The sequence below is a fragment of the Rhinopithecus roxellana genome, chromosome 8 (assembly GCF_007565055.1).
Source record: "Rhinopithecus roxellana isolate Shanxi Qingling chromosome 8, ASM756505v1, whole genome shotgun sequence".
Taxonomy (NCBI): Eukaryota; Metazoa; Chordata; class Mammalia; order Primates; family Cercopithecidae; genus Rhinopithecus; species Rhinopithecus roxellana.
This window is the reverse complement of record NC_044556.1, coordinates 34,058,844-34,071,194: the sequence shown is the minus strand read 5'-3', so window position 1 is coordinate 34,071,194 and position 12,351 is coordinate 34,058,844. Positions and strand designations below refer to the sequence as shown.

Sequence of the window (12,351 nt, the reverse complement as noted above, 5' to 3'; positions counted from 1 at the left end):
TAAGAGTAAAATATTTTTAAATTATCGATCTACATGTATTTTAAGATAGATGGTAAATAATTATGTTTCTTTAAAATGATAATTACCTATTTACTTTTTTAAATGGTCCAGACTACAAGACTAAATTAACTGTTAATAAGAAAAAAAACCTGAATGATTTATCCAAAAGCTATAAAAGTGACTCATTTAAATTCTTTTCTTTCTGCTCCATTCTTCCCACTCCCATCCTCTTTAAATCATTTAACTGTTATCTTATTTCTAAAAGAAGTCTGAAAACAGAATTTATAAACAAAATTGTAGTTTCTGTTTTACAACTCCGAAGTCCAAGTTGTTTCAAAACTCTGAAAACTTCAAGAACTCAATGTGCTTAAGCCACAAATGAGCTTTTATTAGTTCCCTACACTCAATGCATAAGCTATAAGATAAAAAATTAATAAAAGTAAACTAAAACAGTAAGTTAATAAAAATTACAAGTAGTTTCTATTTCAGTTTCTTCATACTAGCCAGTTTCTGGTTTCTGGTACTATACAGAAAGGTAACTAATGTTTGTAGTATTATTCTAAATTATTTCTTTGGAAAACATTGCCTACCTCACAGCAGCAGATGGTTCAGTGATGAGGGCAAGTTCGAACTATAATATTTGGTTAGAAATGCTGAAAGGCCCCAGCCTAGGTTCTTCCTCATCTCTCTGAACTATAGAAAAATCTAAAGGGAACACAGAATAGAGTTTCTCAATCCCTCTCCCATTCCTAAATTGGGATGTCTTGATTCCAATTACTATTCCAGCCTCAGCAAAGAACAATTAATTCTTGATTAAGACTACTGTGATTCTGGTACAGCCATATACTACTTTAAAAAACATTGCAAAGTGGTGTGAATAAGAGTTATATATATATATATATATGTGTGTGTGTGAATGAATTAGGGGGCTCTTCAGCCAAGTAGTGTCCTTGTGTCTGTTTTCAAATTTAAGGCCAAGAGGTAAATTTTTGAAAGTATCTCTCTATAATTCAGGCATTCAAAAATCACAAAAAAATTTACAAGGCAAAAGTTGTGTGAGGAACTATTAACTATCAAAGAAATCCTGTAGCTGGATTATCAGGTTATAAACAGAAAAATATTAAAAGAAACTAAAATTATCTGCTCCATTCTCCCCACTCAAGAACTGAACACAATGTATGTTTTCCAAAAAGTAAAGATTCTTGAGATGGCTAATGCATTTCATTTTATGGTTTTTCTGTTTGTTTTTATAAACCCTCGTTTATAAACTCTCTGCTTTAACAAGACTGCTATGAAAAAGTATCTCTGCTGCACTGGAAACTAATCCAGAGGAAGTTTAATAGCGTGCAGGAAGTTTAACAGCGTGTAGATTCTCACAAACATGTAGTACACTGTCCTCTGGCTCCCAAAGGGAGAAGTCCTATGTACTGGACCCAGGCCCAACCCAGCCCCACTGGAGCCTGGAGCCTGATGAACTTGGTTGGTGGGTCCCACGGAAGTAAGGACAAGGACAGCAAGGAACCACGTCCCTTAAGGCCATTATCTTGTAGATAGTGACCTCAATCACTGTTCTGCTAGCCAAACACATTCACCGCTTCTAACACATTCTTTATCAAAATCACTTTTTTTCTTTAATTATTGCTGAAAGACTTGTTCCCCCAGAAGGATGCAAACTTCTTCAGGGCAGGAATAGTGTCTGTCTGACTATTACCTGGGGGCCTGACACAGGGCCAGACACATAATAGTCAATAAATATTTGCCGAGTATTTATAAATTTATAAATTTCCTGTTTTTATGTACTTGTTAAAAATTGTTTCACATAAAAAAGCAAGCTTGGGCATTCTTGATTATCTGTAAAATACAGAAGCTGAAGTAAGCTTAGTTTTTTTTTTACCTGCCAGGTGTTTAAAGTAACCTGGTCATTTTTAAAAGTCAGGTAATAGTCTCTAAGCATAATATTAGTCAAGAAAAAGTGGCCAGCAGAACCACAGGTCAGAGAGAACAGCAAGCAAAAACAGAGGATTCATAACTTAACCCACTCTCACCTATGTAGTTAAGTGATCTGAATTCTGACTGATTACCTGTAATGCTACAAATGGCAAACGCAAGGGCAGGAAAGACACCCACTCTGTTTTGTTTTTATTTTTTTAAAAAGGCTTATGGTAAAGTTAACAAAAAAGCAAGGGAACTTTTTAAGGTTGACTGGTGGGGACAGTTGGAAATTGCACTAAATTTTTAGGGGCCCAGTAAACTAGCAAACTGTTGGCCCTTTACACCCAGGCATGCAGCTTATTTGCTAAGTATTCTTGTCCACAGCTATGTTTTCAAGATAGTGGAGTGCTTAACTCAGTGACTCCACCCCCATGCCCCGCAAAAAAGCCTTGTGCATCAGCTGTATCAGGCCTAAAGGACTGAGTGAATTCCAGGTACATGTCCATACTCACACAGATTACCCACTTATGAGTCATGCACCAAAGGTGAGGTAAGACTCAGAACATAATTCTGTGATATCCATGGAAACATTTTCCAACTTGACTTTACAACCTATTTTATGCATTTAGATAAATAATTATTACAATATAAGGGTGATGTAATAATTTTTACACACCACTTTATCACATATCACTTAGAGGCTTAGCAGGATTTTATGCACATTCTTTCATTTTAGCTTCCTCTTTTACAATAAGGTAAATTTAAGTATCCTCATACAGCCATCAAAGTGACCTTATGTAAGCTAAAAAATATAGTTTCTAGGAATTAGTGTTTCCTATAAAATGACAGAATCAAGATTGCTTAAAAGATAAAAAATTTTTCTTAAAAGTTTGGCTGTTAACTTAAAGCAAACTAAAAAGGCACTTGTTTGTGCTGCCCAGCAATTGTAGGTTACCTCATTAACATTGATCTTTGACTTTGCAGAAGATTCTAAAAAGGCACAGTTACACCACTGTCTTGCTAAATTCTGGCCCTGTTCTTTGCCAACTACTCGCTCATCTTCCAGGTCACATTTATTGCCAACCAAAATCATTGGAACCTGTGGGAAGAAAAAAACATGAAATGAACATTAACATACTTATTACTTAGCCTTTTAAAAAAATAAATAAGCAATTATCTGCCACCAACTGAAATGCATTAGTTGGGACTGCAAGCTTCATCAAGTACTAACAAAAAGTGTATGTTGAGGGGAAGAGCTGAAGGAAGAAGGAAGAGACAAAAAAAAAAAAAAAAAAAAAAAAAAGAAGAGATCCCACTACATAGATACACTAAATTATTTTAAGAATATAATCCTGTCCAGGCGCAATGGTTCATGCCTGTAATCCCAAGGAGGCTGAGGCAGGAGGATTTCTTAAGCTCAGGAGCCTGAGACAAGCCTGGGTAACATAGTGAGACCTGGTCTCTACTAAAAAATTCAAAAACAATCAGCCAGGCAGGATGGCACACACCTGTAGTCCCAACTACTCAGGGGGTTGAGGTGGGAAGATCACTTGAGCCCGGGAGGTAGATTGTAATGTGTGAATTATGCCAAAGAAATTTTAGAAATAAAAATATACCACTATGGATCTTAATAATGTTCTTTGAACACTGTTTCTGACACAACTACCATCTTTCAAAGCTCAACTCAGTTCCCACTTCTATGAAGTATTCTTTGGCTCCTCTTTTTCCCCTACTGCACTTTTTAACCTGTAGCACAATGAGTACTTTATTACACATGTCCTCATTTTCTAAACATCTCACCACATAATTTTGAGGTTAATTTTGAAAGTTAAATTTTTTTTTTGGTCACAGGGGCTCTTTCAGGCATGTGGCAGATAGCTTCCAAATCCTCTACTGATAGAGAAAACAGGCACTTTTTTATTTGGCCACAGCGAGATGGCATAACACCTCACAGAGAAAAAAAATACTTACATCTTCCGTGTCCTTAACCCGTAAAATCTGTTCCCTCAGGTCCTGTAAGTCATTAAACGTGGACTGAGCTGTAATAGAATATACTAGTGCAAAACCTTGGCCATTCTTCATATACAAATCCCTCATCGCTGTAAATTGCTCCTATGATTAAAAAATATGCAATTATAAATATATGATTTTTTGAATGTATACTGAAACAATTCAAAACAGCATACGTACAAGTGAGCAACTACATTTTTTATTACTTGCTATCCTGACAGAAAACAAGACATAACACATAGTTTCCAGCAACTCTGAGGTGACTAGAAACAATGACAGTAAACTATAGAATTAAAAAGGAATTCTTAACCACTTTAATTTGCTTTTGTGTGATTTAGAACTGTATATGATTTTTTAGAAACAGATCTTAATTTTGATCCTAAATAATTTTATTTGCAAATTTATGACACAACTACTGCCCAGGTGCTAACAATCTGAGGTATAAGCCCAGTACAGAACTATGACTTAATCATCCAGCATCAATATCTCTACTAGCAGATTTTATCATCTTTCTTTTACTATTCCTATGGCATAGCAAGAATTTTATCATCTTGACAGTCAATAAACTCTTTTTATAAGCACTTGTTAATAGTCAGGGGCAATGACTCACATCTGTAATCCCAACACTTTGGAAGGCCAAGGCAGGTGGATCAATCACCCCAGGTCAGGAGTTAGAGACTAGCCTGGCCAACATGGTGAAACCCCGCCTCTACTAAAAATACAAAATTAGCCGGGCGTAGTGGTGCATGCCTGTAGTCCCAGCTACTCAGTAGGCTGAGGCGGGAGAATCACTTGAACCAAAGAGGCAGAGGTTGCACTGAGCCAAGATCATACTACTGCACTCAAGCCTGGGCAACAAGAGTGAAACTCTGTCTCGGGGAAAAAAAAAAAAAAAAAAAAAAAAGAGCTTGTTCATGTATTTTCATTTTCCACCCTGTGAGAATAGTGCAATGACATATACCTTTCAGTTAAATGTACTAATTGTTAACATTTAGTCACTGAGCTTTAGTCATGCCAAATTAAGATGATTTGTTTTAATTTTAAACTTCCTTTTATCTGGTGACAATCATTACTGCATTTGTAACTACAGAGGTTAATACAAGACAAAATCTTATTTTAGAAAAGTTTTAGTGTTTTATATATATTATTTTAAAAGCACATACGGTAGAATATTAAAAATGTATATATCTTGGGTCTTTATATTAAGTAATTACACATTTTGGATCTTTTTACCTTTGGATGCATTAAACAGAAAAGACAAATCCACAAGGTTTCTTAAGCTTGTTGCTGCCTTGGCTTCCTTGCTCCCCATGACCATTACACCTCTATTTTGTCTACTACATCTAAAACAGTTCTGGTTGTTCTACCCTGGCTGACGTACTCTTTCTTGTATTCCAGGGAGTTAGCTATGCTACCACTCAATCATTTCTCCAGCTTCAAATTCGTCTATGGTCTGCCACAGGAATATGGCTGAGCTTCCTACACTGCTGCCAGTGTATTTTCTGGAAAAGATGTAAAAACTGGGAGTTTCCTGGATTTTTCACTGATAAGGTTTGCAACAGGCAACCTGAGTTCTGAAAATCCAATTTAAGAAAAGTCTTTACAGAACTGCTGTGGTTGGTGTCCCCTCCTATTTAGAATGCCAACCTCCTTCTTAAGGACAGTCTACAAGTTTCATCCATTCACAACAAATATCTACTAACAATGTTGTTGCCCTACCTTTTAAGGTAAAGCCAATAGGGTTTTCTGAGAGTTTGGATGTACACAGAATATAACAAAAAATACAGTCAAAGATGACTCCATGGTTTCAGGCATAACCAACTAAAAGGGTAGTATTTACTGAGATGGGAAAGAACGGAAAGACCCAGGTCAGGGAAAGGCTATCAGGAGTTCAGTTTGGACATGTTATGTTTGAGATGCTTATTAGACATACAAAAAGAGATACTGAAGAGACAGTTAGATAGAAGAGCTTGAAGTTCAGAAAAGAAATGAGAGATAGGGATATTGTTTGGATGTTTGTCACCTCCAAACCTTATGCTGAAATGTAATCTGCAATGTTGGAGGTGAGGCCTGTGGGAGGTGTTTGGGTCATGGAGGCAAATCCCTCATGAATGGCTTAGTGCTATCCTCACGATTGTGAGTTCTCATGAGATCTGGTTGTTTAAAAGTGTGTGGCATCTCCCGCTCTCTCTTTGCTCTTGCCATGTAAAACACCTACTCCCCTTTGCCTTTCACTATGATTGTAAGATTCCTGAGGTGTTTACCAGAAGCAGATGCTGGAGCTATGCTTGTATAGCCTGCAGAACCATGAGCCAATTAAACCTCTTTTCTTCATAAATTATCTAGCCTCAGGTATTTCTTTACAACAATGCAAATGGCCTAATACAGACAGAGTTATAAAGTTAGTATTTATTAGGATACAGATTGTATTTAAAACCAAGCAACTAAAGATCTCCAAAGCAGTGTTGTTAGACAAGAGAAGTGCCAAGTATTGAACCCTGAGGTCCTCCAACATTAAGAGGTGGGGAAGATAAAGAGGAATTAGGAAAGGAGACATAGGAGTAACCAATGAGACGGAGAAAATCCGAAAAGTATTGTTTCTTGGAAGCCAAACGAATAAAGGTTTTACATTAGAAAGCAGTGATAAACTGAGTCAAAGGCTGCTGAAAAGTGAAGGGAGTTGAGGATATATTCAAGAGAATTATAAATGATGGATGGACCGTGGACCTGAAGCTATACGCAGACAGGGCTGAAGATATAAGGGATAATAAAAAGATGTTAGGATAAACGGATTACAGGTTGTAATGAAGTTGAAGGGCACTAAAGGAAATGAGATGGCTTGGGTGCAGTGACTCACACCTGTTATCCCAGCACTTTGGGAGGCCAAAGACAGGAGGATCCCTTGAGTCCAGGAGTTCAAGACCAGCTTGGACAACATAGTGAGACCCTGTCTCTACAAAAAACAAACAGACAAACAAACAAAAACACCTAGGTGTGGTGGTGTGCGCCTGCAGTAGCACCAGCTCCTTAGGAGGTGATGGTGGGAAGATTTCTTGACCCTGGGAGATTGAAGCAGAAGTGATCTGTGTTCACACCACTGCACTCCAGCCTGGGTGACAGAGAGAGACCCTGTTTCAAAACAAAAATCAAAACAAAACAAAACAAAAAGAGGAAGTGAGATGGATAAAGAAAAAAGTAGTGAGTAGTGGAGGATAAGAAGCTTGGAAATTAGATTAGGGAGGTATTATATACTGGTAATCACACAGTCTAGGGTAAAACCATGGTATGAATGCCTTAAAGGTAGGATGGGCATCAAGGAACTGACAGGCCAAGCCAGGGTAGTAAATTATCTATGTGTGAGAGAGCAAAAATCTTCAAAGAGTAAGGAGTGATTTTGAGACAAGATTAAGCAGCTGTTTGCAAGGTTTTACGCAAGGCACCGGGGACATAAACAAGCAAATAGGCCTTATAACACAGCATGTCGAGTGCTATGATGGGAGACAGACACGATATTGGAAAGCACAAAGTAAAGATCTCTGTGATAGAGAACTTCCATCTTACAATTTGAACAGAGAAAAAAGAAAGAATGCCCGTACACTGTGGATGTGATTAAAAAAAAAAAAGTATAAAGTATTCTTTTTAGCTATTGGGGTTTCTGGAAACAAAGGGGAATTCTGCTGATTCAGAAGCTAAAAACATTAGGGAGTAGGAAGGTGGGAGAGGGAGAGATAGCTTGATTCAGCTGATGTAAGATGTAGTTTCAGAAGGTCTTTACCAGAAGCTTGCTGTGAGGGCAAAGGTCCCTGTTAAAAGTTAAGATTCATTTTCCCAAAAAAGCATGGAAAAATATAGTATAATTAGTACTATATTGTTGTATAATATCACTCCAATTTGCTTACATGCTTTTTTGGACTATCTGAAATGTTTCCATCATTTATAAAAATTATAGTGGAAAACTTTGTGCTGAATTTTAAACAACTTATCACATTTAAGAATGCCAGCCAGGTGCCATGGCTCACACCTATAATCCCAGCACTTTCATAAGCAGAGCCAGGAAGAACACTTGAGGCCAGGAATTCGGGATTAGTCTGGGCAACACAGAGAGACTACCTCTAAAAAAAAATTTTTTTTTTTATTAGCCAGGGGTGATGGTACGTGCCTGTAGTTCTAGCCACCCCGGAGGCTGCAGCAGGAAGATTGCTTGAGCCCAGGAGACTGCAGTGAGCTATGATTGCACCACTACACCCTAGCCTAGGCGATAGAGCAAGACCCTGTCTCTTAAGAAAAACAAAAGACGGGCCGGGTGCGGTGGCTCAAGCCTGTAATCCCAGCACTTTGGGAGGCCGAGATGGGCGGATCACGAGGTCAGGAGATCGAGACCATCCTGGCTAACACGGTGAAACCCCGTCTCTACTAAAAATACAAAAACTAGCCGGGTGAGGTGGCGGGCGCCTGTAGTCCCAGCTACTCGGGAGGCTGAGGCAGGAGAAGGGCGTAAACCCGGGAGGCGGAGCTTGCAGTGAGCTGAGATCTGGCCACTGCACTCCAGTCCGGGTGACAGAGCGAGACTCCGCCTCAAAAAAAAAAAAAAAAAAAAGACGAACCCATCCATTTTAAAGCTAGGAATTGCCTAATGTGTCAAGTCTATGTGTATGGAGAAAAATAAACAAATAAAAGCAAAGATTGCTTCATGTATGTATTTTGTGTGCAGCATAACTGGAAACCATAAGTTATTAATAAAAAATTATAAAGGTGATGGTATTACTGAAGATAAGAAGAATAAAAGCAAATACACAATTCCATACTGTGTAACAGACATTATGCCAAATGATTTATAATTATCTCATTTGCTTATCACAAACACCTTATGATGTACTAACATCATTATACTCATTTAAAGATTAGAAAAAGGAGGCTCAAAGTAATCCTAAATCTTCTGAGGAAGATTTTTGTCTTCCTCAGAAAACATGTATCTGTCACCAGCCCCTAGAGATGTCAAAATGCTAGTGAAAAGAAAAAATTATAAAAATTAATGACTATGGTGCCAAAAGACAGGTCTTATTTAAACCCACAGAAATACAAATATTAGCTAAAATTCTAAATTTAAAATACATTTAAAAAAATCATTGATAGCATAATCCTTACCTCAATGTAGGAAGAAACCCAACACACAGATTATTACAGCTGAACTTTGTGATACGTGAGCATTAACTACATCACAGTTGATTTCATATTACTTAAGAATCCCTATGTTCAGAGAATTTCTTCTTAATCAGAATGATTACTTTTACTCAGAATTATTTGGATGACAAAACCTACTCAGATGACAAAACCTGCTCACAAATTAAAATCTATCAAAAAAAGAGAAAATATCCTTACTGTCCCTGCAGTATCCAGGATTTCGAGCATACACTGTTGGCAATCGACTTCAACTTGCTGTGGGGGCAAAAAAAGAAAAAGTTAAAAAGTAACATCAAAATCTCATTCTGTTTTCTTCCCCTGTCTTCCATCAAAGTATCTACTAACAAATACAAAGCCTTTCTCCAGCAGTATGCTGTATGGCTGGGGGTAAACTTGGTACCACAAAAAAGAATAGCAGTCTCAAGTACAGGCTATTCATATTACAGAAGCCAAGATGGTTAATGCTGAGTTTAGATATTTTCTGACCTCTGTAATGATTCTTATTTGTTCTTAGTAAAGACAAAAGTCATAATTTTGGAATTTAAGGAAAACTTCAATGAACAAGTATAGTTCTAACAGAAAAAAGTATATATGCCTATTTATATTAGCTCCAAAGAAAACAAAGTACAAAAATATTAAATGGCTCAAAACGCACACTAGATTTTGGGGTAAAAAAAAATCTTGCCAACTTACCATGTTCAAGTTGTTAAAATTTTACTAAAACATGCAGAAAATTAATACATAGTAAAATTTGAGTTTAAGACATAAAAGAAACACAGAAGTACTCAAATAAACAGCAATGAGCTAAAACAGTCCTCAAGACTAAGGCACTTTTCTAGAAAAGCTCTATGTGAAAGGTGAAATTTTATACACTGAGTTCTATTTACCCACTGATCTTATAAAAGAAGAGAAGGCTGGTCTAAAGAAAGTATCAACTACCAACTGCGTGGAAAACTATTTTAATAAAGAAGGGATTAAGAAAAGTTAGTCCTTTAGAATTTTAGGTACAGATCTTGCTTTGCAGTTAAAGTTTTAACTAGCAACTTACTTTAGGGAAATTTCAGTAGAGCAACACTGTCTTCTAAATAAATGTGCTAACCTAAAGACTATTTTAAACTCTGCTTCTGCGTCAGATCAGACATTGATGAGGGGCACCACTGGTCAGACCACAAACTCATCCCCCCCACCACTTATGGGACAAGTGTGATAATCTGCAAAATGTGTAACTGGGATTGCTCAATGAATAATCAATTAGGACTACAGTTTCTCGATGTATCTAGAGCATAATTTTGTTTCCAATTTGAAGACAATGAAACTGCTCTGCTAGTAGTGCTTCATGGACTAACATATTAATTCAACAAAAGTTACAGCACTCTTAAAGGTAAATTCTAAAAACATTTTCAAAAGCAATCCTTTTCTATTAAAGTTTAATCTTTTAAAAAAATATCCTTGGCTACTAGCCTTTTATAACCCCCATTCCACCCAATATATTTGACAAATAAAATAATGAAAAATTTCCACAACTCTAGCTGGTCTTCTACAGAATATTTTTTGTCAAGACCAAGTACCTAATTTTTTTTCCCTTTTAAATAGTCTTTATTTATTATAGCAGTTTTAGGTTCACAGCAAAACTGAGAGGAAGGTGCAAAGATTTCCCACATACTCCCTGCCACCACAAATGCATAGCCTCACCCCACTATCAACATCCTGCACCAGAGTGGTACATTTGTTACAACTGATGAACATATCGTTATCACCAAGAGTCCACAGTTTACATTAGGATTTTCTTTTGGCATTGTACATTCTGTGGGTTTTGACAAATGTATGGCATGTAACCCAATTACAGTATTACACAGACTCTAATTTGTTTGTAGTCTAAAGATGAAATACCTTTAAACGTATAAAACTAAACAAAAATAAAAATGTTTAGTCTCTGGATAACTTCAAGCATAAAGGTGGTCTTAACTTTTGGTAACAAAAGAGTAAGCTGAAAACATACCTACTATTTATATGTAATTTTTTCATATGTGGCAATATTCCCCACCTGGAAAATGTTCACATTAAGGAACAAGTCACTAATTAGTAACAGAACATAGAGCTCTGAATATCGAAGTAGTATTTCGTAAGAAATATTCTGTCTTGATGAAACTTTTAAAAACATATGCACAACATTTGCATCATTTCTCAAAACTATTTTCAAAAAGCAAATGTACAGATCAAATTTTAACATCATACGGAACTACTTGTAAACGTGTGTACAAGTTTCACATTTTACCTTTCTGTAGGAATCTTCTATTGTTGGGTCATATTTTTCAACAAAAATTCCCTGAACAAACTGAACTGTCTGGGAAAAAAAAAATAAGAGAAATATTAAAAAATTAAAGGAAAAACTCCTTTGAATGTTACTTAACCTCACAAGTTATAATGATTAATTGAAATTATGTGAAAATTCTGGGTAAACACATAAATGTAAAGTATATCATTATCTTTCAATATAAGGATACAATCATAATTAAGAGTACATTTATTATGAAAGGAGGTAGTCATGTTAAAAGCTGTCATCAATACTGATGATAATACACTGTTACATTGTTTTAAAATACAGGGATACAAATAACATGTCTGAACTAATTAAAAAATGAAAAATTATCAGTATTTAACTCCTACTGCCCCTTTGTACATCTATAGTAACTTTTATCCCATGCCCTCTGCGCTTAATGGAGTGACAAAGGTTCTAATTTCTTTTTTTAAACACAGGGTCTTTGCTATGTTGCCTGGGCTGGCCTTGAACTCCTGAACTCAAGAGATCCTCCTGCCTCAGTCTCCCAGGTAGCTGGGACCTCAAGCACCATCTGGCTTAAATTTTTTTAAAGCCTTTCTAAATTGTGGTGGAAAAGAGAAAGGGAAATTTAAACTTACTGAATGTCTATTATGTTCCAGACATTAAGCTAGTCACTTTTAATTTATAACCACATTCAAATTTCACTTTCGTCCCAGAAATAGTTATTCTTCCTATTTGCCAGCTGAGATTCAAACATACATCTTCCTGATTCTAAAGCCTTACTTTTTCCATTGGAAAATACTGCCCATTCGTCTTTTTCAGATATTACCTACTTTTATCTTAAAGGCATCTAAAAACACATACTAGAAAATACGTATTTATCATTCAGTAAGTGAAAAAAGTACAGAAGATGGTTTTAAGATATCGCCTAGATAACTTTAAAATAG

General features: G+C 36.3%; 1 protein-coding gene across 2 annotated transcripts in view; it reads right to left on the bottom strand.

Annotated features, from left to right (window-relative positions):
- RAP1A (RAP1A, member of RAS oncogene family) overlaps positions 1-12,351 on the bottom strand; it is a 95,200-nt gene that overhangs the window by 6,759 nt on the left and 76,090 nt on the right. For both annotated transcript variants that reach the window (XM_030934969.1, XM_010359075.2), the window contains exons 3-6: positions 11,399-11,467; positions 9,322-9,378; positions 3,904-4,044; positions 2,888-3,031 (exon numbers count right to left, since the gene is read on the bottom strand). In XM_030934969.1, coding sequence (XP_030790829.1) covers positions 2,888-3,031; positions 3,904-4,044; positions 9,322-9,378; positions 11,399-11,467 — 411 coding nt within the window. The remainder of the gene's footprint in view (positions 1-2,887; positions 3,032-3,903; positions 4,045-9,321; positions 9,379-11,398; positions 11,468-12,351) is intronic.